Here is a 25,896-nt window from a genome sequence, read left to right as displayed (position 1 = left end):
CGTGCCCCCAATGGTATTTAGGCCTACGTTAATAACAACAAATATGTAAATATATAGTATTGATACTTACATGTATCTTCTATTTGATAGTTTTACAGAGAAGTATTTCAAGTTTCCCAAGGGCGGGAGACGCTGATTAACACCTTACTCATATATCTGCTGCCGCTTAATTATAGAGAAGACCGATATTAATTTTTTGCGTGGGTATATACACTGTCGCTCATATAGTTTGAATTTTTTCCCCCCAATTTATGGAATTATTTTGATAATGATTTATTCATAGTAGATCTAGATAATAGATATTTTTCTGTTCGGGACCGGGAGGAAATTCAATGAATTCAATGAAGAGCACATTTAAAAAAAAAAAAAAAAATTCCTGAAAATTTGGCTGATCGATATTTCGTTCCGTTGATTGGGGGGGGGGGGGGGGGGGGGGGGTAAGGTCACATTTTTTGGTCTTCCATTACTTTAACATAGGCGTACGTGCCTGGTAATATGTCTTTATAAGTGCTAACTATTATGTAAACATAGAATATTATTGTTATTATTATTATTATATTATTATTTTCATTATCATTATTACTATTATCATTACTATTATTATTATCATTATCATTATTATTATTATTATTATCATTAACATTTCTAATATCATTATTATTAACCTATATGATATCATTATTTTTATTATCATCATCAATATTATTATCAATATAATACAAACTTAGTAGTATAGCTAGGCCTGGTTCAAGGGACAACGAATCATATTCAAGCAGTGGACATTTTTTTTTAGGGATGATAAGCCAGATTCCCTCAGGAAATTAGTCACGTTTTGCAAATGTGTGTGGGTAGTGTGCCCGTGCCCCTCCCCCACAATAATTCAACAGACGAACGAATTATTCTAAAGAAAACACATGAGGTACAACTTGAAGATTACAGTGCTGTCGATCAAAAAAAATTCAGAATAAAAACTTTATTTTAATCCAGCAAAACATTCAACATTAATATTTTTATAAGAAAAAGATTATACTTTGAAATTTTAATTACAGATTTTAAATTTTGTGTGGGTTTTACAATATATAAGATTATTGTTGAGAAGTTTCATTTAGATTGGCAACGCAACGTTATTAGTTTCTGATCATTTCTGCTCACATATAGCATCATCAAATTCACACAGAATTGGATACGGGCTAGGCTACGTCAGATGAATTCCGGAGGCTGTGTCGTGATTTAGTTTTACAACTTGGGTCTTGTGATGTCAAGTCACGAGCAAAACTCATTTCCAGCTCGCCACATGGATATTGAAGGTGAGTTAGGAGAAATTTTGTCGGTTTGATGACCATGGCCTATCAAATTCAATCGTGTTTGGACCTCGTTTCTGGGCTTGCCTGGCTTGAGCTGAGCAGTACAGCAGAGCTACGTACAGTACATTACTAATAGTCAGTACAGGCGTCACTGCTTGCAATGCCAATACACAGCCAGTGCAGTGCTAGTGAAGTGAGGACATGATGACATGACTTTATCATTGATGAGATGTGTGTTACTAATTACTAGTAGAGGTCTAGACCTAGATTAATTTAGAGTGAGTGGAGACTATGCTTGATGATGTTGATGTGCATTGGGCTTGAAATGAAAGAGAGCCGAGTGTGCAGCAAGTGGTCCGAGAATGAGGATCGTCCGCATTTATAAACGAGGATATCCTTGTAAACGCCACAAATTGTGACCGCGGAAATAAGAATAGTCTGCGAAAATATTAGCAGATTTTTTTTTACTTTGGCGCTCTGCGGGTTTCGAGCTCTTGATCTGGCGCTGGCAATGCGAAAACAGATTCCACGTAATAAATACCCCCAGCTCACCGTCTACTTTTTTTGGTGACAGTGTGAGCAGTAGGGGCGCTGGTACGAGAATAAGGATCGTCTTCATAAACAGGACAGACGCGTCTGCAAAAGTAAGGATCGTCCGCGCAGGATTCTTATTTCCGATCCGCGCTGGATCTGCCTTGGCGATGCGAAAGTGGATTCCGCATGTGCATGTGCATGTGCATTTCACATCGACTTTGTTTAGAGACTTTCACGTTATGAGCGATAAATTATCGGGAAGATGGACAACCCATAAAACAAATACACAGGGGCTCGGGCCGCATTAGCCCCCAAAATGCCAAAAAGATTTCCCGAAAGTCATAAAAGAGCCCCAAAAATGCATAGAGTTCAATGCAAACAAAATAAAGAGTGTTATTTTCATGCAAGCAAGTTTTAAAAGTAGCCCCCAAAATTTTTTAAGTATTTTTTTTCCCTGCCATAAAAATAGATGGTGAACCTGGGGGTATTTTTTGCCAGCACGCGGATAGTGAAACCGAAGAAAAAAAACTCACAAAAAAATGTGGATAATCCTCGTTTTTTAGGACACACTGGCCCGAATTCACAAAGGAGGTTTGTCGACAAACCTTGGTTTTCGTACGTCATATGACGCGTTTTACGCGTTTTTTACAAACCTGGTTTGTAAAGGAGGTTTGAGCTCAAACCTCGGTCTGAGCTCAAACCTTGCTTTGTGAATTCGGGCCATTTAGTCCAACTTCAATTGAGTGTTAGAAATGTTTAATATCCCTCCCCGTTTCTCATTCCGAACCTGCCTCTCATACTTCATTCGTAAAAAACTTGAAGGAGAACTAACCCCAAAGCATAACTTAAGTTGTTTTGAGAGATTTATTGCATTCTTGCCAATCAATCCACAAGATTCCCCACCAAAGTGTATGAGAATAGCATACCAGGATAAAGCAAAAATAAAGTACAGTTTCTCAGCAAGACATGGGCATCGCCATTTTCTTGATTGCATGACGTACTATGCGGAGTGGAGTGGTTTATCAACTAAATGTATTCAAATTGATGGATGCTTCCTTCCCAGGTGTTTGTGGTTTGAAGCATTTCATTCACCTGCTATTCCATGTATCCTTTGTACTCAAATTGCCAGAACGCTAATTGCATAAATAAGTTGGTGCTGTTCTGGGGTGAAGGTTTCGCATTTAGAAATAGATTTTTCAACTGCTATATTTTAGTATTTTTAAATAAATGAGTTACAATTGTTACCAGATTATATATTTTCCACCAAATGTAATTTTTACCTTCTCGGCTATGATTTTCCCTTATTAAAAATTAAAGGTTTTGTTATTGAATTTAAAAGTGTTTCCAATTAAAGCTTGGTGCATGATACATTGTACATTTTCAAGAAAATGGCTGCATCCATGCTATGCTAAAAGGCATTACTGGTAGTACTATTAACTCATTTATTACATCATGCTAAGAAATCTTCATGTACTGTATATCTCTTGTACATGTTTGTAAGATTTATTGTACATCAAAAGGCAGGAATTCATTTCATTTTTCAGAATCCCTACATGTACACTTATTATTTGGAGTTACTTCTCCTTTAAGTGAAGAACTACACAAGGTGATAAAGTACCTCACATTTTTTATTTCAATGTCAACCATTGAGAAGCGATTTTGTGTGTGTTATAAGCCAAAATTCTCATGAACGTGGTACTTGTACATGTACATGTACATGTATGTAGGTAGTTAAAGAGACTGAACTGATAGAGATACACATTACAGATACAGTAGCCAAAAATCACATTTGAGAAGAAAAAAATATATATTTGACTCACATTACTACATCTGTAAACATTTCTATAAACTTGAAAATTCAGCCCAAAACTTATGGAAAGCAGGATTGTATAGTGAGTAATTCAAAATTCTTATGACAATAGAAACTATAATTTTAAATTCTAATGATTATATTTCCTTGTGACAGGTAACCTATCATAACCTATCAAAAACTTTGTGAATAGTTGTCTCGCATTCTAATACAGATTAATTCATCTGCTTTCATGACTGTAAACAATGATACTTAACCTTTCACCTTTAACCTTTCACCTTTAACCTTTGACCCTTTCATCAGGAGAAGTACTCAATGTCCAGCAGAGGGTAGGGGATCTGGAGTCCTCCCTGCAGGCAGTCCTGCAAGAAAAGAAACTTCAAGAGGAAGACTTCGCTCAAAAGAGAGCAAAGTTCAAAGAGCTATACTTGACCAGAGAACGTAAGTTGGCAGAACATTAGAAATCTTCCTACAAACAAGAAAACAAGAAGCAACTCCTATTACCGGTATTTAATTTCTGTTACAACCAAGCATAAGAGAAGAAGAAAAAATTGTGTGTAAAGGAACAAGAGGTAAGAAAATTAGAAAAATGATGAAAAATTTGAAAGACTAGGATGTCAGATGAAAAATTATGGATACATTTAATCAGTAGCTCCTGTTTGAAATGAAGATCAAATTTGTAATTAGCAACATTATTTATACCCCCCCCCCCCTCCCAACCTTAAACGACAAAGAAATATTAAAATGTCAAGACCAAATAATGTTTCTTTGCATTTTTTTCTTAACTTTCCTCAGAGGAATTGATCAAAGAGGTGGATAACATCAGAGAGGAGAAGGATAGATTGAGCGAAGAATTGGCTGGTCTAAATACAGCTGCATCTGTCATCGAGAGTAGCAAAGATGAAGAAATTGCGGAGATCAAGCAAAAATGGACTGACGAGGTTGCATCACTCCAACAAATTGTTTCACGTAAGTTTTGTCCATTTCTTTAAAATGCAACATGCACTTTCAATTCAATACTTAAATTTGAAATATGAGTATTTTACTTAGTCTTCGGCTTAGATGAAATACTTAGCCAATTTTGGTATTCAGTTCAAACTTTTGTCTTTTGGTTTGGTTATATTCTTCTTCTTTTTTAAATTTTCAATGAAAATCTTTGAGTTTGACTTCATTATGTTTGGAGATTTATATATAATCATGTCTGTCCATGTTAATTATATTGCATGTTGCAAACATTTCTCAAAGATGCTCATAAGTACAGAACTGGTGATTTTAGTGTTGTCTATTTCTACAAAACTTCACTTTATAAATGTCTACATGTAGATGACTAAATAAATAAATAATAATGCATTTTGAAGATTTCTTTCTGGGGAAGGCATAACATTTAATTGTTGGTACATGTACATGTCCAGTATATGCCAATAATATGTATTTTTTGTTTACTGTAAATTATTTTCTTAAATTTGTTGGTAAACATACCTGTAGGCATATACAGGCAGTAGAATATGTTGTACATGAAGGTTCCTTGCAATGCTGGATAATGTAAAAAATGTGTTGTATGTCTCACACATTACTAGACTAGATGTCATTCCTAAAATAGCACATCAGGTGGAATGACTAAGCAGAGATTAGGTCTCTGAGATCACAGGAAATCAGGATGGAATCGTTCTTTATCTCCAAACCTAATAAGACTAATCTAGTCTTTCCTTTACAGAAATCATTTCCATTTCACTTCTACATGTGCCCATTTCAATTATTGCTCCTGCATGTGAATGTGTATTTGGAAAACATGCACAAGTGAGGAAGTTTCAGTTAGAATGTCTAGACAAAAATGTTGTTACATGAAAACTGTTTGTTTCATGACCAGTGTAAGATGTACAAGGGACCCGTGAGCGATTTAGACCTAGAAAGCTCCCAATGAGCTCTGATAATAAAACAATGAAATATTTAAATATTAAAGTGAGAATATCACACTTATGGCAACACTTACATGTGTGAAACACAGAAATTTATTTTTTTCGCTGTTCATGACATGTACAATACAATATTCAACTTTCTTTTTAAAACAATAACAAATGACAGGAAAGAGCACTGTGCCTACTGAGGCCCTTCTGGCTTTTGGAGAATTTTTTTTTTCTTTCAAAGAACAATGATGGCATGAGAAAATTAGTATTGCCTCACTATGCATTTGACGAGACAATTCCTGTTGTAAAGATTGAAATCATAATTTCATAATGAAATAATCGTAATGTGCTTTTAAATGCATTTTTTTCTTGGAATTTCATCTGCACTCTTCTGGAAAGTATATTCAACAGTTAGATCAGTGGTACAATTCTATAAAAACAAATTATGAATGTCATGCTGACATGCAGAGTGCCCAAAGCCATCTCTGAAAAGATGAGTAAGGGTAGTAAACAATATCTTATTGCTGATAATTCAAATGTGGTTTTGGTTGATGACTTTATAAATCCATTTGGTGACACTAAAAAGAATATAAAATTACTGAAAGAGGATAACACTGAAGTGTTATACCATTTAAACAAATTAAAAAAATTGTATTCACCCTGTAGATACAGCAGCAATAACTGCTGAGGAGACTGCAATGACGTACCTTATGGAACGAGACAAACTCCTGGCACTCAATGACAAACTCACACAGGAGCTTCAAGAACTCAGCCAGTATCCAGCCGGGGAGAAGTAAGTCAATAAGTGTAGAAGGAAACAAAAACAACATTATAGGAGATACATGTACATGTATTTGAAGGTAAAAGGAGTTTTAAAGAAGTTCAAAATGGAAAGAATGCTTCTTTTTTTAAACTTTTCTCTTGCACGATTCTACCATGGTTCACGCAATGTTTGAAAAATTTACCAACCAGCAGTCCATGTTTGTATTTGATAAAACTATTGATTAGATGCCTTTTCTAGTTCATTAAATTCTTGAGATTGATTGTATACAAATTTCACATTTGAATGAACATGAATGGAGATGAAACTGTCATGATTTTACTTAACTTTGTATTGAATACATCTGGAAGTAAGAATTTTATTTCTTTCCTACTTTATTTCATTTTCAATTACTTATATTTTTCTCTTTTTAAATTGCAGATATATTTATCACAAATAATTTTCTTAAATTTCATTATGTTTAAGAACGATGACGTCTTCAGGCAGTGCTGGCCTTCTGACGAGTATGACAAAATCATTCCGCAACTTGACCAGCACCACCACCAGTCCATCTCCTACCAGGGAGGAAAAGCCTTCTCTACCACCGACCCCAGTCTCCCCATCAGCACAAGATAATCTGGAACAGAGTATGCTCAAGGTATGGTATCATTCTTTATTCATGCCCCCCCCCCCTTTATACACCCCTCGTATGCTTATCTCCTATCACAGACAGTTTTCACCCCCCCCCCCCCCATCATCGACCCCAATCTCTCCATCAACACTTGACAATCTTGAATAGAGTATGCTTAAAGTACAGTATTATATTCTGTTTACACCCCTCCCCCAGATTACACCCCTTGTTTACTTATCTCCTATCACAGGATTTTCACGAAGGCCCCCCCCCCCCCCCCCTCCCCTGTCATATATTTCTCTCACATACCCCTCTACTACAGACCCCAATCTCTCTCGGTGAGCTTAAGACAATATAGAATTGGGTACGGTACTGGTATGCAAGGTAGGTATCAGCCTCTCTTAATCCCCCCCCCCCCCCTCTACTTTGCTCGGTCAGTCATAGGACTTGAAAATAAATGAAATAATAATGATAATCAGTTTTTATATAGTGCTTATTACAATCATATGTGATTTCAGAAAATTTAGTATAAAATTCTGCTTGCATCAGTTCAGAATACATGTATGTGTAGGTAAGTTTTGGTCAGCAATAATTCACATGACCAATGGAAGATTCAAACTAGCTTTTATGTATTCAAAATCAAAACAGAAATGTAAAGAGATATTTAGCATATCCCTGTTTTAACTTACAATGAACTATAAAATAAGAACTCATTGCCAATAGAAATACGAAGCACTGACACTCCATCTCTCAATGTCTTCAAATCCAAATTAAAAACGTATTTGTTCAATTTAGAGATCTTATTTTGTATATAAGCTGCACTATATAAATTTATTATTTATTATTATTGTTATCAAGTTTTTTTCCAGTATAGGCACAACATGAATTGTGAGAAAGCATTGTTATATCTTTGTTTCACTTCAGGCACAGAAAGATTCAGAGATGCTTCGAGCTGTTGTAGTTCCCCTGGAGCGAGAGATAGAGAGTCTCAAACAAAAGTTATCAGATGTTGGCAGTGACAACAGACGTCTACACGCAAGGCTTAAGGTAAAGAAGAGAGTTTCATTGACAATCGATAATAATAATTAATAATAATAATAATAAAAACAGTGCACCAAAGTCTCTAAGCGCTTTAACAAATAAAATACAATGATTAACAATTACAAATTAAACAAAACAAAAAAGGACAAATAAACCTACAGATTACAATACACATGAAATATACATCAATGTGAACAGACACAAAAAGTTTTTAAAAATGTTCTGTAAATGTGAAATCAATATTTACTTGTTATTAGACACCTTTTTTTTCCTTACTGGATGAAAAAAGGGACACAATCTTATGGTCTGCGGAGAGAAAGAAGGGTGGAAACTGTATGAGAAAAGTCATTTAGTTAATGCCCTCCTGGCTCTCAACAGACAGTATATCTGTGTCCAAGTCATCTGGAGAATAGTGGTTCATTTATTTTTATTGCACACAAATGAATATTGTCTTCCTTCTGTACTAAATATGTATATGTAACAATTGCTCACCTGCGACGAACTGACATCATAGAAAGGCCAATTTAATAACATGACCTGAGCAGGGATTTACTGATATCAAGTTTTCATTAATTCCAATTTGAAAAAGATACAGAGCTGTTTACCAACGCTCTGTTTTGAATTTGATTGATTGTAAAACAATTCCATTTTGAATGTTGTTCATCCCTTTAAATGATGAAGTGAATTGGTTTCACTTTCGTGCAGTATAAGTATTTTATATTCCTTAATAGTCTATGGTATCTCAAGAACCAAATGCCATGTGTTCTGTAGACAAACTTCAGAACCTTCAATGAGAAGTGATTTACTGTCGGAACATGCTATCTTACCGAATGGCTATGTAGTACGTATCAGATAGATTACAGCTTAGCATGTTTTATAGTTTATCTCTACTGATCCCAATAAAGATGCCTCAAAGAAACAGGCCTGATAATTTCCTGATTTTTTTTTCCCCCGAATTTATCCCTATTTTCCTGATTTTTCCCCGTATTTTCTCTATTCTTCCCCTATTTTTCCCCAATTTTCTTACTCAAAAGGGGAAAATGTTGTTACATGTAGATGCCATTTTTTCCCCCTGAATCCTCTTCTTTTTTTTTTTACTCAAGGGGGGCGTGGTTGAGGGAAGAAAAAAAAACATACATTGTAACTATGTGTCCACTTCATGCAGTTATTTCTGTGAAGATCTCAGCTTTTTTATACAAACTGATTTGGGTTTTAAGGTGTATCATAAAATTAGTAAAATACAACATTTGGATTTGTCATAGAATTCATTCCTTAATATGCATGGTCACGTTTCATGAACTCACTCATCCTTTTGATATGTACAGAAAGCTACTGGGAGTAAAGACTACAGTGATGCTGTACCAACGCCTGATCACTATGGCTACGAGGTCACCAAGGATGACATTGATATTCTCAATGAGAAGGTAAGAGTGGAAGGCCGGCCATGAATGAGGGCAATGTTATGAAAATTTATCTTTGTTCCCTCTTACGGCTAGCTAGGTGGGTCAAGCTCGCTATCCATAACGCGTGACTAAATGAATAGCGGTCTTTTATAAATGGTAGTCCTTATAAATAGTGAGTAGACCCCCGCTAGGTGGTCATGAAATAGATTTTTATTTCATGTGACACCTAGAAACTTTTACATTCGTAAATACCTAAATGGGAGGTTTCAAAAACATTTAAAAAAAACGATTGTAAGAATGTATTCTTACTATGTTATTCATCACAATATTGAAAAATACTATGAATCTGCCAACAAAAGTGTTGCCAGAGGCATCAAAATTTAGTTAAATTGTTGAAATATTTTCATCCTATTTGGCAAATTAGGAATATAAGGGCATTTCAAGACCGATCCTTTTCATGTGACATTGCTTCTATGATATTTGTCCATGTCAGGAAAAGAAAAGCATGGGAAAGCTCACATTTTTTTTCTCACATAGAACTCATTGAGAAAACAATACAAAGAGCACTGTCCCACTTTTTAACCTCTTTGATACAACATGTTATTCTTATAATAAATTTATATAAGTGTTAGGAACTGCATAAAATCTATTGTAATGTCCCGTTTCACCGAGAACTCCTTGAGAACACAATGAACTCTTGCCCCTCTCTTTAACTTCTTCTTATAAAAAAACAGGACAAGCTGCTTCTAAAGCTACCTCACATGAAAAACAAAAGTAACTCTTTGAGATTGTGCTTTCAGTTGCGTCGCTCCAAAGCTTTGGAATAACCTGCCACTAGACATAAGAAAATTTGAAGAACCACTTGTTTTCAGGAGCTTTGAATAGTTGTTATGCCTCCGCTACAAATTAGCCGGAGGCATTATTTTATTTTTGTATTCTGCGTCTGTAAAGTAGAACTTTTATGAGTTCTGTTTTCATCACAGTGCGGTGGGTTATATTCATATAGTGGCTGTGCTAAATAGATTGATCTAATTGTTTATTTTATTATCATTATTTATCTCCCTGTGGTATGCATAACATGTAAGCTAACATTGTATCAAGATTCAATTGATTTCCTGCACTTTGCCTCTCCCTGCTGAATGCAGATCAGGGATTTGAACAAGGTGTTAGAGACGGAGAAAGCCGCCAGGACAGACCTAGAGCTTTACGTGGCTGTGCTTGGTAAACAGAAACATGTCATGCAGGATGAAGGTGATCAGATGAGAGATGAACTCAAAGATGGTAAGATTATCAACTATTCATTATCTTCAAGCCCCACTGTACTACTTATCGCCACACGTACTTGTACCCTCTATATAGCAAACAATGCCTAATCGGTGATTGTTTGTCCCTAATGGTCCCCTTTATGTTAATTGAGACCTGATTGATAAGATAACCACCTGTCAGTGACCATTTATTTATTTATTTATTTATTTATTTATTTATTTATTCCGTTTTATTTTAACAGGGTAGCCCCGTCAGTATTCAAAGTACTGTTTTCCAGGGGGCCCTGTACATAAATGAACATATATGAAGAAACAAACTACTTGAACAATATAAACATCATGGAAAACATCAATACATAGCAACATATAACAGAAAGTGAGTAAAGAGTAAGAGTGAATAATGAAACAAAGCCGTAGTAAGAATGATAAATTTCAATGAGCAATTTCAAATCGATAACAATATACTCTGATTATTATCAATGATCTATTTAGATTTTAACAAATTATTATATTGAGAAATTTATGTAAATATTCATGAAAGCAATAAATAAAGAAAGAAAGGCAAATTTATCTTTAAGATCGCTGCTTAAAATAGAGAGAACAAAAATTATTCTTGGTCGGGGCATTTCGAACTGAGTGGGGTAGGCTATTCCACTGAAGAGCACCATCAACTGAGAAGGCACGTTTTCCACATTCTGTTTTAATTCTTGGAATAATGACGCCCAAATTGTCAGCATTCCTTGTTGAGTATCTATGAGTATGGGCGGACAGGGTGAACATATATAAATATGATGGGGCACTATTATTCATAACATCATACATTAATTTACTTTTATTGAACTCCCATCTTTTTTCCATGTCAATCCATCTCAGGGTATTAAACATTTCAGATGTGGGAATCAAAGTATTTATTTTCAGGACAATTCTTGCCATCTGCTTGTGTTGCTTAATCAAGATATCTTTTGTTCTTTTATTACAAGTACTCCATGAAACACTACAATAGTCATAGTAAGGAAGGATAAGGGAATTGGCAAGTAGTTTGGCACTATCGATTGTGAGATATTTCCTGACTCTACGAAGTAGGGCCAACCTAGAGGCAATTTTATTTGAAGTGTATTTCACATGATCCTGCCACGTCATGTGCTGGTCTAGACAAACTCCCAGATATTTTACACTTTGAACTTGCTTGATTGGTACATTAGAAACTTTTATTGCGATTGGTGTGTATTGCAAGTTCAGCAATTTCTGCGGTGTTCCAAAAATCATGAAGCATGTCTTGTCCGTATTCAGGGTAAGTTGGTTTCTTTCTAACCACTTTCTCACACAATCCAAATCATGATTAAGACATGTTTCGATTTCCCTTGGATTTGAAGAACTGTACATAAGGGCAGTGTCATCTGCATACATAATCACTTTACCGTGCTCGATGACTGATGGAAGATCGTTCATGAAAAGAGTGAAAAGGAGGGGCCCCAATATAGATCCCTGGGGGACTCCAGACTTTAACTTTAGCACGTCAGATTTTTTACCTAGCAAGGAGGTACACTGCGCCCGGTGTACAAGATATGATTCGAACCATGATAATGCTTGTCCCGTAATGCCATACAGTTTTAACTTATCTAGTAATAATCTATGATTAACAGAGTCGAATGCCTTTCGTATGTCAAGAAAGACTATTCCAGTTATTCTACCTTTATCCATGTTAGTCAACAAATAATTGCTCAAAAATGCAAGTACGGTGTTTGTTGAATAACCTTTCCTAAATCCAGATTGGTGAGGGGTTAGGAGATTATTATCTGACAGATAGTCTCGAAGTTGCACGTTAACTGCCTTTTCCAATATTTTCATAATCGACGGTATAACAGATATGGGACGATAGTTGCTAACATCGTCCCTATCCCCACCCTTGTGAATTGGGGTAACTTGTGCCTGCTTCCAGTCAGCTGGAATTTGGCTGGTTTGCAGAGAAAGATTAAACAGGTGAGTAATAGGTGTACAAATAACGGGTGTGGCCAACTTCAGGAGACGTGCACTAAGCCCTTCTAGGCCAGTTGCCTTATTAATCTGAATAGAGTGCAATTCTTTTCGTACAAAATCCTCAGAAATCAAATCAAATTCAAAGACAGATCGAATAGAGTCCTGAGATAATGACAAGATCACATGTTCAACAGAGGAATGACTGGCAGCAAGCAGACTACCAATAGATGTAAAATACTCATTAACACAATTTACATCAAGGTTCAAAGTATTGGGAACGCTTTTGGTGGAAGTAGGGGCAATTTGTTTAAGCATCTTCCAAAGTTCTGAAGGGTTCCTTTTGTTTTGAACTATTTGTTCATGACAAAAAGACTTTTTCAAAGTAACTCTTAGGTTATTGACATGGTTACGGCAGGATCTGAAAAGACTCCAATCCCGTCGGTCCTTTGAATTTTCAGCTTTCTTCCTGAGTGCATCTCTATCATAGCACAATCGAGTGTACTCAGGCGTGACCCATTTTGTCTTCATACCCCTAACCCTCAGAGAAATCTTAGGGCAATGTTCATCACAAATACCAACAAACTTAGTCTTCCAGTTATTCCATTCAATTTCAATATCATTTCCTTCCATAAATTCCATTCTAGCATTTAATAATGCTTCACAAAATAACGTTACGTTTAACCGTCTATAAGCTCTTGTATGTATAATCCTAGCTGGAGTTTTCGGTTTAACATGTTTGCTAACAACATACACTAGTCTATGATCACTCAGACCATGAATGACAACATTTTTATCAAGTACATTGTTTGGTCGATTAGTTAGAATTAAGTCTAACAATGTAGAACTACTCTCAGTAACTCGGGTAGGATCGTCAATTATCTGTTTCAGGTTATACTGATTACACCAAGTTTTAACATTTCTTGATTCTCTCTTATTATACATGTTATAGTTAAAGTCGCCGAGAATATAACATTCCATGCCACCATTCACAATCTTGGAAATTGATGTGTCCATCAATTCGGAATAGGAAGTGTTGGAGTTTGGGGGACGATAAAACACACCGACCATCAATGGGCTACTGTGTACTAATTTAACTTCGATCCATATGTTTTCAATGTCAAAATACTCAAACTCCGTAGTACGTTTGTATATAATGCTGTTCCTAGTGTAAATGGCCACTCCTCCCCCTTGACGGTTTCGGTCCCTTCTCTCAAGAGAATAACCCTCAATATGAATTTCTGCATTACCAATAGACTCATCCAAATGGGTCTCAGAGAAGGCTATTATGTCAAATGGGTAATTAGCCATTTTTTCTCTAATGTCAACAATCTTAGGATATAAGCTACATATATTTAGATGAGCTATTTTAAGTCCTTTTAATTTAATATCAATGAAAAAGCCATGTTCATCTGATTGATTACTATTATCAATATCATCAAAGTTGTTCTCTGGAGTGGTGGAAGAGCAAACAGTGTCATCTTGTGGTGATGCTGAGTTGAGGGTGCTTCCAGGAGCCCTGATCCCATGTTTTCTCGGAGCTCTACGGCCTCGGTGGGTCCTCTTATTGCGTCTAATGCCAAGGTTGCAGATGTTCATCCATGCGTGGTGATTAATCAATTGATGTGGTCTGGTGTTGAGACTATGTAGAGTGTCCGCATCGTAGCAGAGCCGGGTTTGTCTGCGAGTGGCAGGCTCATCTTGGTTGTGTTGGTATCTGTTGTTCTCTTCCTGGGTGGGGCCTGGATTCGGATGGACGTCACCAGACAATAGGATAGCGAACTGGAAGCAGGCAGTGGAATTGCTGTAATAGGCAGTGGGTGCCCCTATGTACTTCACCTCATTTTCCCTCTTTTGGTGCTCTGAGGAAACAATGACTGTCTTCTCACTGCTAACAGAGGAATGTTCATTGCCAGGAGCTGAAAAATACCTGACAATCGAGAGCAATAATAGTAGGCGGAGGAGTTTAATCCACTCCATTGTATCATCATACTAAGTAGATTAGATCAAAAACCTCCAAGAACTTTTAGTTGTAGTCTGACTTTCCCCTTTCACAATAGGCAACAAAAGGCACAATTTGCAATAGAGGTTCACTATCTCTGCATGGGAAGTAATATGGTGGCACAGTGACTTCCAGTGGTGAATCCAAATCAAATATGTTATGGTAAACTGATGATTTAAAGCTGAGTTAGATGACTCCAAAAATTATCTAGTAGCATCACAAGAACTGTATCATTCATACACTGGGCTTTGAAACAAGAATCCACTCCATAGAAAGGAGACAAACATCACAGAACAGAGAGCAGAGATTTGTGGCTACCTCTCAGGGCGCACTACAACCAGGGGGGGGGGGTATTCCCTCCTGGCCAAACTAGTGCAGATAGGCTTTAAAGCCACGATATGTATTTTGATGTATGCCATGTTAAACATGATGATTGCGTTTAGGCAATCAACTTCAATGGAAATATATGAAGGCCTTTGAATGTTCCTGATGTCTTCCTCTTCAGCATTCGTCTTGTTCCACTGCTATATCTTGAATATGAGTGTAATTTAATTACATGAATTATATAATCAATTACATGAATTATGATATGGAATTAGACTGCACTCAAATTCCAAATGAATTTCTCTGCAGTGTGCAGTATTCTAGAGCAAGAGAAACAAGCCCACTCTCAGCTTCAGCAGACTTGGCAGATGGCCAACGACCAGTTCCTAGAATCCCAGAGACTCCAGATGATGGACATGAGGAGGATGGAGAGCGTCCTGACGGAGGAGCAGCAGAGACAGATTGGCGAGGTCCTGAAGAAGGACCAGGAGCGCGAGGAGCAGGAGAAGAAGGTCAGGGTCCTGCAGGAGAAGCGGGAGAGCCTAGAGAAGAGACATTCCAAGGAAACTGCAGAGGTGAGGAGGGAGGGCATCATCTTTCTTTTTATCTTGATTTGATCCTCGAGGGTCGGGGGGGGGTTGACAAAAAAAAATAGGTAGCGATGGGACATTATGCAACTAATGGTGTCGATAAAACTAATAAGGATGTTTCCTGAATGATTTTGAAGTCATATATAGTCGAACCCTTTATATTCTTTTAGAGCAATACTTAATGCTACCACAAGTTATACTCGTATCTACTCATGTGATAGATATGTTGTGTGTCAGTTTTGGAGATACTAGATTAGGCAATATGACAATTGGATACCAAGTATTCATGCTTTCTCAATAAACCTGTCTTTTATGTGAGATCAAGATTGTCTTTATTCTATGGTGTCTCTGAAAGGAGAATCCAATTGTTTTGTTGTAATTAAAAGGGTTTACAGTAGGCTTGCGGTTGCACCATGTGAGAGAGGGGGAGGATTGGGGAGTCCTGAAAAGGACTCTCAGTAATCTTTCTTTCTTGAGTGTGTGTAGTCCTCACAAGGACTGTTGGTGTAATCTTGAAAAAGACTGTTGGTTATCTTTCTTGTTTCTGTTTGTTGTTCTGTACCCATGCAGCAAGAACCTACCCAGCAGGTACCACCCGCACAAACCAACTCGTCTTTGCTGCTGAGCAGAGACGACATCGAGGACAGCGACGACGCCCTCCTGGTCCCCTCCTCCATGGACACGCCCAACAGCTCCACCCCCTCCAGGCTCCACCCATCCATCAACTTTGTCGGCCCCAACGTCGACCCGGAAGAGCTCTTGCAGTTCGACACCACTGATTCGTCCGGTGGAGCGAAGACGACGGTGCATGGCAGCATATCGGAGATAGGCGCGCAGAGTGGACACAACACGTCTGATATGCTGGGCACCAGTTATGATTCTGTATCACTATGTTCGAATATCAGTCTAACGGAGGCACAGGAAAGAGCTATCTCAGGTACAGAAGTCACTTCTCTTTATATCTACAAAACCACACTCCTTTGGAGTATTGTTTTCTTATGAAGCAGTCTTTAGAGCAGGTTATTTGCATCCAAATTATGTACGTAAACAACCAACAATCTGATTGAGTTGTAGAGGGAAAGTTAGGCACTGCCTACTTGAATAGTGGTGAAAATCGGCTGAAATTTTGTTTAAAAATTCTGTTACTCTTATTATTATTAGGTTGATATCACAGTATATTATAGTTCATATATTTTCTTTTTTATAGTCACAAACATAACTGCCTTAATTTTTACAAGAAAAATAATGTTAATGTCAGTTCCTAGTATATACCTCAAAATGGTTGATGTAAGAGTTTGTAGAATGATTGCAAGAGGACTATAACAGTATGAGCCAATTAAGGACTGTCAGATTAATCTCCTGTAAGTGCAAATATGAGTTGTACTTTGAAGGGACTTTGATTTTCACAGATGATCTCAGATTTGTTTGTTTCAGGTCCATACAACCCATCCATGGCATGAGCTACAATTCAGTTTCTCAAAGCTACATTCGCTTGAAATGCAGTTTCGTGACCAGAACTCAAAATCGTCTTTTAACAGTCATTTCTCATGTTAACAAATAGGAACCCCTGAAACAGAGAGATGAAAAGTGTTCTAGCCAGTGAGACTGATCTCTACTCCCTGCTGGCAGGCAAGAGAGTCGTCAGTGATACAGAATGGACAAAACTACAAAGAAGCAGTCATACAGTATCTCTTGTCTTAATTAGTGAATGTAAAACTTGATATATTTTTGTAATTCTCACACTCGTAGGAACCCCTGAATCTGAAGAGATGAAGAGTGTTTTAGCCAGTGCTCGGTCCAAGACTGATCTCTACTCCCTGCTGGCAGGCAAGAGGGTCGTCAGTGATACGGAATGGACAAAACTACAGGAAGAGGTCAGTTCTTGTCATGAAATCCTGGCAATGACATAAGATAACTATATAAAAATGAGAAGTGGTTATAACTGAGTGACACTATTATGTAGTTTACAATGTGTAGTTTTTACTTAACCTGAGCGAACTAATGGTAATTATATGTTGGTAACCATAGTTTGTAGGATATAAACCAAATACCTAACGATATATCAGATAATGCAATATTATCCTTTCATTTTGAAAGTCTGAGTGTAATCAAAAACATAAATTTCTTTTGAGAAAAGTGAGGAATACCCCCTACAATACCATATTTTGAGCCCTATCACCACCTGTGCTTTGAGTTTCACTCCAGTTTACACATATCCATGTATGTGATTGTGTCTTGTAACGATTTCTCTTCAGATACTGAACTTCCTGAGCTTTTATTGTACAATCAATTGTATAAGTCAACAAACATGGCGATCTACATATAAATCAATCTATTTCATGCTTGTATTTCCATTGATGTGAGTTACTTTACTACTTCTATGATATGTAATATATATGTGTGATAATGCACAATGTTTCACAAAGATCCTAAGTTGGAGGTAACAATTATGGAAAGCGGTAAGGGTCTATGAAAATATTTTGCAAAAGATATTTTAAAAGGCATACAATGTTGATTCAAATCATTCATATTGTCTATTATCAAGGAAATTTCATGTCCTTGATGTGGAATTTATAAAAAGTCTAAAATACTTGAATTTTTGCTCTTTAACATATTTTATTTTAAGGCTACTTATGGCTCTCCATAATGTTAAAGTTCAACTTAGAGTTAAGTTCGACTTAGGATCTTTGTGAAACAGCCCCAAGGAGTCTTTGGTGATAACTCGTAGCATCTTTGATATGTTATGAACAGTTAACATTGATTGTACATGTACATGTTTATTTACTCTGATTGCCAGGTTCGGTTTGCTAGAGAGAAGCTGGGCAGACCATGCGACTTGTGTACCAACTATGAGCAGCAGCTGCAGAGTCTTCAAACCAAGTATTCAGAATCCTTGGAGGGTTCAAGAACCCTTAGACAGGTAGTACTCTTTCTAATCCACACACCTGTATATAAAGACCACACAGGGTTGATAACAAAAATGAGCATTAGGGAGGTGGTCTTTAAGTGCAGGTTTAGTTAATCCATGTTTCAGTTAAGAGAGTCTTCAGACCAAGAAGTCAGAATCCCTGAAATATTCATGAACCCTTAGACAGGTATCACTCTTACTGCCCCTGTAAACGTGTATATAAAGACCGCATACGCTTGATCAGAGAATTCTTGGGGTATTGTTCAACCCTTAGCCAGGTATCACTCTTACTATCATGGCAACCTGTATAGAAAGACCACTGAGGAGAGGCAAGAAAAATTGGCTGTATGTAGTTGGTCTTTGTGTACAGGTTTGTTGCTCAATGAGAAACACCGTAATAGTTACTTCAAGGAAAACCAAGAATGTGTTTTTTTTCTTCTATGCCGGTGGTTTCTAAAGCAGGTTAGTAAAAGATATCATGCTTGGCAGAATGGCATAAGAAAGGAAATGTATATTTTTCTCTTTATTTTATCTTTAGCAACTCGAGCAGGAGATAGACAATGTATTGAGAGAGCAGAAGATTCGTTCAGAGTTGGAGGAGAGCTTAAAGAATGCTGCAGAAGATGCACAGATACAGGTAATCAAATAATAACACTCATTTGGCATATTGATTGGGGGAGGGGGTGGATTTTGGATAAAAATTATGAAAATTTTCTTATGTTAATGTGGTGAACTATTTTGTATACAATTAGTTCACCACATAATATTCTTTCCCCAAAATAAAATGTCCTCATATAGAGTTTCTCTTGGATTTCTGCATCCAAAACAGCAAATTATTTGGAGTGGACTTAGCTTTTAAGGAAACAGCTTAAATAAATATATTTTTTAAAGGTATGATGCAACTTTAAACATAGCATTTCACTGTTTTTTTTAAAGATCAAACACCAACAACAATGTATGATGTTGGCACACGTATTATTTGTATTCCATCAATGATAAATTATTTTTTATTTGATTTATTTTTTTTTCTTCTTCATTTCAGATCAAAACACTAACCACCAAGAATGGAGAGTCAGAGGAACTCTTATCAAATCTTAGACTCCAATATTCAAAATCACAAAATGAGATACATTCCCAAATGGTAAGTTTCATCCTATATCTTCTTTCAGGCCTTAGTGTGTTTTTCTTTTAATTTAAGAAAGTTGACATCGTTTTACCTTCAAGGTGTCTTGTTTTTTTAAATTTCTTATTCATTTCTTATTATTTTTATTTAGGGGGGAGGAGTAGGTACCATAATCCCAATAAAATCATTACTCACACCACTTCTTGGGAACTATATATGACGGGAATAACTCTTTTGTGATTCTGCAATGCTGTTATAACTTCTTGACCATTCTTGAATGCTTTTATTCAGACCTGTCTAAATTAAGAAATTTCCCTCCAATTGCTCGTCAGATGTGATCACATACCCATACTTATGTGATCTTCCATGAGGAATATTGAGAAAAATGAGCATTTTGTGATTCCATCAATCTTTCATTTTTTTTAGTTTTTTCTCCTTCTACATGTACATGCAGGAAGGTAAAACCAACTTGAAACCGGAACTCTGATTTCATAGCCAAGAGCTTGTTACATTTCCACATTGTAATTTCACTCTCTCTCTCTCTCTCTCTCTCTGCAGCAAATCCTAATTGAGTCAAGAGAACAACTTTACCAAGAGGTTAGTCAAAAGTGGAAATTGAGAGTCATATCGTGAAATGTACTTGTTGGGTTGTAGTTTTGGCCAGCATCAAAATTGGGTTTGTGAAAACGGATATTTACAACCCAACTTATCAATTTTGTTGTCTCATTTGATATTTTATATGCAGATCTGAAGATTGTACCTTGATTTATTTATGGTGTTCTCCAGGGCCCGTATCCAATTCAATACTTAAGTACAAAATGTAAGCTTTTTACTTAGTATTTGGCTTAGATAAAATACTAAGCCAATTTTGGTATTCAATTCACACTTTTGGTATTTAACTCTAAATCTAAGCCAACTCCATACCAGACTTAAGTCAATTATCTGGAGGCCTTGATTGGCAGGCATATGGTTTTCTTACGCAGTCTTATAACCTGCACAAAATTCTATCAGCGCGCATTTATTGCAATGCATCAATCACGCATTACTTTTGATGGACCGTGTGACAATGCTTATCAGTACATTTTTACTTAGATTTTGTCTTACGTAAGTATAAGTCTAAAATGCGATTTGAATACGAGATATGTAAATTACTTAACTTAGCCATTTACTTAGTAAATTTCTTACTTATGCTAAGTGTTGAATTGAATACCGGCCCAGATCTATTTCTGCTGAGAAACTATAGAAATGAAATAAAAAATGGAAATGTTAATGACTGTTTTACATTTTATCATGATTATGTGTGTGATATTTACCTATATTTTTAATGATGAAATATTTCTGCAAAAAAACTTATTTTTTGTTGTTGTTTGTTTTACAGGTAATGAAATTACAGAAAGAGAACGACAGTCTCAGTGCCAAAAGGTCGTTGCATCAGTCACTTCAGAGCAGTGAGCCATTCGACTTGCCAACATCTCCACAGGTTTGTAGGATAGAATCAGAAATAAGTAGTTTAAAAGGCTCAATGGAGCAAGTTGATGATCATGAATGGTGATGAGGTTGTAACATCAAGACATTTGATTTGCTATCAACACCACAGGCTCACATATGTTAGAGGTACACTCTAAGAACGACCAATCACAACAAATATTTTGCTGTGAAAAGTTGTTGTGTCTTTTTAAAACAATACTTCCACTTGTGTACCGTATCATGGAATGCAAGGCTAGGTCATCAATGAAAACAAAATTACATCACTTTTATGAGCATGAATTCATTTTTTGTCACTGGATCGGGCAATTAGAAATAAATGACAAATGTCTGCATACCTGCATACTGTAACTACAGTCAAACCTGCTTTTTATAGTGACCCCCTATATAGAAAAAAACACCTGTCTATAGAGACCTCTTTTTTGTTTTCCCTTGAAAATGGTTTCTCATTGAAACATGAACTAAAGGAACCTGTACATGAAGACCACCTGCCTGTAAAGACCACTTTTCTTGCCTTCCTTAGGTGGTCTTTATAGACAAGTTTCACTGTATATTAAAACATTGTTGTGACTATGTATACTCTGCACAGGAGCTTTCCCATCTGTGCATGAAGTACCGTGACGACATCATCACGGTCCGAGTAAATGCTGACCACACCGAGAGCTCACTGCGAAGCGAGCTTAGCTTCACCAAGGAGCAGCTATCATCAGAGCAGCATCAACGCATGACCATGGAAGACACCTACCAGACGGAGCTGGACGATTACAAGGAAGAACTACGTGAGTAGGACTAGATTGTTACCAGAGATCCACGTCTGGTCTCGTCTAAATTCTAAACATCCATATTCTGGTTTTAGATTGTCTTTCCAGAAGTATCAGGTTTAGTTCTTCAATTCAATTCAGTTAAACGCCTCTTTGGTTAATTCAAGCAATGCTTCCTGATTGAGCAGTTTATGCATTAATGAAACGCAATTGAATTCATGATCAAATTTTAAACCAGTAGATTTCTGGGTCCCGTCTTATTGCGATTAATTTGAATCAATCACAACTCTGTATAGTTATGAGGTACATATATAAATTGTGATCTACCAGAATCTACCTGCAACTAATGATTATAATAATAATAATAATACAAACAGTGCTTATAAAGGGCTTACCGCCAAAGTCTCTAACTATAAGTGCTATAACAATCAAAATACAATGATAAACAATTACATATTAAAAAGAACAAAACATTACAAATAAACCTACAAATTACAATACATATGAAATATACACCAATGTGAACAGAGTAAGTTAATCATCAAAAGCAATTTTGAATAAATGTGTCTTAAGACAAGTTTTGAATGGGTTGACAGTCTGCCATGTAAAAATCATGCAATATGTTTGCTCATAAAATCCTGATCGTAATTTTAATATTTAATATTGTTTTTAATCGTTCATATTTTAGTTGTATTCCGGAACTTGAGGGAAGAATATGAGAAAGAGAAGAAAGCCAGAGGAGAGGTGGAAGAGACCTTGAAAGAGGTCCAGGAATCTAAGAAATCTATGCAGGGCAAGTCCAAAGAGGTCATCACCACACTTAGAGAACAGGTGGAAGAATTGTCAGCCCATAAGGTAAAGCCTACCTCTTTTTGTCACCATAGATCGAAACCCTGGCTTGTCACTTTGTTAAGAGTACATTAAACACGTACACTGTGTGTGACGAAAGTCGACTGTGGCAGTCCATTGTTTGCTCCATTGGTCCACAAAAGCAGATAAAGAGTTAAAGCGATACACTGATGAGCTTTCTGCCCTAGCATACTGTGTATTGCACAGCGCCATCTCATGTTCAACTTGCCAACAATGCAGTGAGAATTGTGTAGTACGTAAGAATTATTGTGTATTTTGAGGTGTAGAACTCATCAAAATTATGTAAAATAAACTCAATTAAGTTCACTCTCATATAGTGAAAAGTACTTCACACAGATATGGGATTACACTCAAAATGTGGCATCAGAATTTGGTCAAAAATATTATAATCATTTCTCATATCTGGAACATTTCATCACATCGAAGGTAACCTTATTTGTGTTACATTGCTGCCACGACATCACCATGGAAGTAAAAAAAAAAATAGCTCAATATTTATGTTTGTTACTATCATAACTCAACCTTTTTTTAAAGTCAGGTCTTGGGGGTCCAAAAGTCAAATATAATTTTGGGATCCAGCCTTGTGATGGTGTTGTTTCCAGTTTATGAATAGATTACCTAGTGGCAGTTATCAATAATTAAGAAACTAAGAATTTCTTGTAATAATTTTATTATGTGTAAAGTGTAATTGTATAGTTACCAAGAAGAAATTAATATGTACATATATTTTTTTCATAATTTCTGTAATAATATCAGTAATACCTTTATTAATCTTTCTGTTGGAAATGAAATAAATACAAATTGAGTTGAATTGAATAATTTTTTACGGAGTATCAGCATTTTTATCACGTTGTAAGCATTTTACTTATTGTACAAATAAATAAGTAAAACTTGATTTGCTATTCTCTGCCTGTTTATGAAATATCAGATGCAGTAAGATGATTTTCTCCCAATTTAGATATTTGATATCTAATCTTTTTCTTCTTTTGTAATCAACAAACCAATAAAATGGAATGTTGAGTTATTACGAGAGGAACAGGTCAAGTCATTTGATGATTATTTTTTTTCTCTTTCAGGCAAATATAGAAGCCGATTTGCAGGATAGGAGGAACAAGGTTCAGAACCTCCAGTTAGAGCTAGAAAACTCAGAGGCTGTGCAGAAAGATTTTGTCAAATTATCACAATCACTACAGGTCAGTGGCTGATCGATCTATCTAAATTGGCAATGATTTCAGTATAAATTCCTCCCCACAGTTGTGCAATTTTAGAAATAAATTTTGGTGAGATGTGTAATTCTAATGCAATGACATTACAGTCGTCTTGGAAGAAAAAAGTTGAATGAACACCTAACACTTCTTCTAATTCCATAATTGACATTTTGAGAACACGGGGGTGTTTCACAAAACTTTTCATCAGTGACAAATAACAGTTTTTGTTATAAGCTACTGAAATCCTTGCTTTTGATTGGTTATCAACAGATTTGTCACTGATTTTTGTCATTTGTCATTAAAAAAAGGCTTTGAGAAACGGGTCCCAGAACAGTTCTTGAATTTGTCATTATTGATATAAACAATTATTCCAAGATCTATATAGGAGGCAAGTTGGCTCAGTCTCTAAAGCGTCTGCCTGTCGAACCAAAGATCCCGGGTTCAACTCCCATCCAGGCGGAGGTTATGTTAAGTGGAAAACACTCTGTCCCTCGGATAGGACATAAATGGAGGCGCCGTGTAGAGAAGAGTCACTACCTTTGCACGTTAAGAACCCACTGCACTATTAGTATAAGAGTAGGGGGAAACCTCGGTGCAGTGGTCCACCTGCACACACCCCCAGTATAGTACGATAATACTCTGTAAAGAGGTCTGTACTAAAAAAAATTGAGCATCACAGTATTTTCATGGATAATCTTCTGTTATATTTCTTTCTAAAAAATAGTTTCACTGAAAATTGTTTATAGTCCTATACCCTTATTTATGTGTTTGTAGTCCCACAAGCTAATAGTTGTGTTGGTATTCATTCCTATGTAGGTTCAGCTTGAGATCATTAGACAGAAAGACAATGAGGTCAGATGGCAGCATGAAGATGATGCTGATAAGTGCAATAATTGTAAGACAGCCTTTGGATCAAGCAAAAAGAAAAAGGTGAGAACTGTTGCAATATTTGAAGACTTAAAAGAATTGGGTATCTGTGTCTCAGATTCTAAACAAAATCCTTGATTTTAATGATTTAGCTCATGCTGCATTCATAATTATAAACCTTTAGGTCAGTCAAGAATTCTATGATGTTTACAAGCCGATCACCCCTCGGATTATCAAGATATTTTTATAACACTACAGTCTATTGGGAAAAATGAGTATGGTAAAACCGGTCACTCAAATATTTTTACTTTTTGAGGCACTTCATGATCATTTTGAAGGGCAATTTTTTACGGCGTCAATATTACACCATATCACAGACGATGATAACACGTAGGGCCATGCATCTCAGATTTGGCATTGTTAAACAATATATATATGTATAATTGTAAGAAAATTCAAAAGTTACAAAACATCTGATTATTACTAAAGCTACATTCAAATACTGGTGAAAAATGTTCATGGCACCAAGTGTGTGTGCAATTGCATAACAAGACTCGCTATTCATTAATAAGATTTTATTTCTTTTTCGGTGTGTGTGTCTGTAACTGGGTTTTTACAGGCGTGTATCAATCAGATATGATTATTTACGTCTGGGGACCGTCCTTTAACGTCACCATCCGAAAGACGTGACTCAGTTTCGAACCTGCGTCTTCGGCTGAATCAGTTGGTAACATCCATTGTTAGCTGGATTACAGGCGCACCCCACAATGCCCCGTTTCTTCTTTTAAAAAAGTAATTTTTCCTCCTTAATTTCCAGAACCACTGTAAGCATTGTGGGAAGTTGTTCTGCGCAGACTGTGTGACCAAGTCTGTTGAGAGTGGGCCGAGGAGGAGGAAGATGCCCGTCTGTGATGTCTGCCATACACTGCTGGTCAACGAGTCAGCACCTTACTTTAGCAAAGAAGCGCCGGACAACACGTAGCAGAGCCAGCCCAGTAGTAGAAATAGAACCAGTAGAATTCTTATTGTAGACATAGAATATACAGTGCGGCCCAGAAAAAACGAAACCGAGAATTATTGATGTTTTATCATAACTTAATCACAATTATAATTAATAAATGACACATATTTG

General features: G+C 36.4%; 1 protein-coding gene across 1 annotated transcript; it reads left to right on the top strand.

Annotated features, from left to right (window-relative positions):
• The first annotated feature begins 1,176 nt into the window (after positions 1 to 1,176).
• LOC585032 (rab GTPase-binding effector protein 1) lies at positions 1,177 to 25,896 on the top strand. Its single transcript, XM_784873.5, has 21 exons — positions 1,177 to 1,307; positions 3,952 to 4,089; positions 4,444 to 4,617; positions 6,219 to 6,345; positions 6,799 to 6,970; positions 7,868 to 7,990; positions 9,310 to 9,408; positions 10,533 to 10,668; positions 15,262 to 15,527; positions 16,113 to 16,479; positions 17,292 to 17,416; positions 18,340 to 18,462; positions 18,989 to 19,087; positions 19,493 to 19,591; positions 20,132 to 20,170; positions 20,952 to 21,053; positions 21,648 to 21,837; positions 22,508 to 22,674; positions 23,766 to 23,882; positions 24,714 to 24,827; positions 25,582 to 25,896. The coding sequence occupies exons 1-21, from the start codon at positions 1,256 to 1,258 to the stop codon at positions 25,744 to 25,746; spliced, it is 2,994 nt and encodes a 997-aa protein (XP_789966.4). The 5' UTR covers positions 1,177 to 1,255; the 3' UTR covers positions 25,747 to 25,896.

Source organism: Strongylocentrotus purpuratus, unplaced genomic scaffold (genome assembly GCF_000002235.5).
Source record: "Strongylocentrotus purpuratus isolate Spur 01 unplaced genomic scaffold, Spur_5.0 spur5_contig_867, whole genome shotgun sequence".
In the NCBI taxonomy this organism is placed as follows: domain Eukaryota; kingdom Metazoa; phylum Echinodermata; class Echinoidea; order Camarodonta; family Strongylocentrotidae; genus Strongylocentrotus; species Strongylocentrotus purpuratus.
Note: the sequence above shows the minus strand (reverse complement) of the source record. Positions and strands in the feature narration are given on the sequence as shown.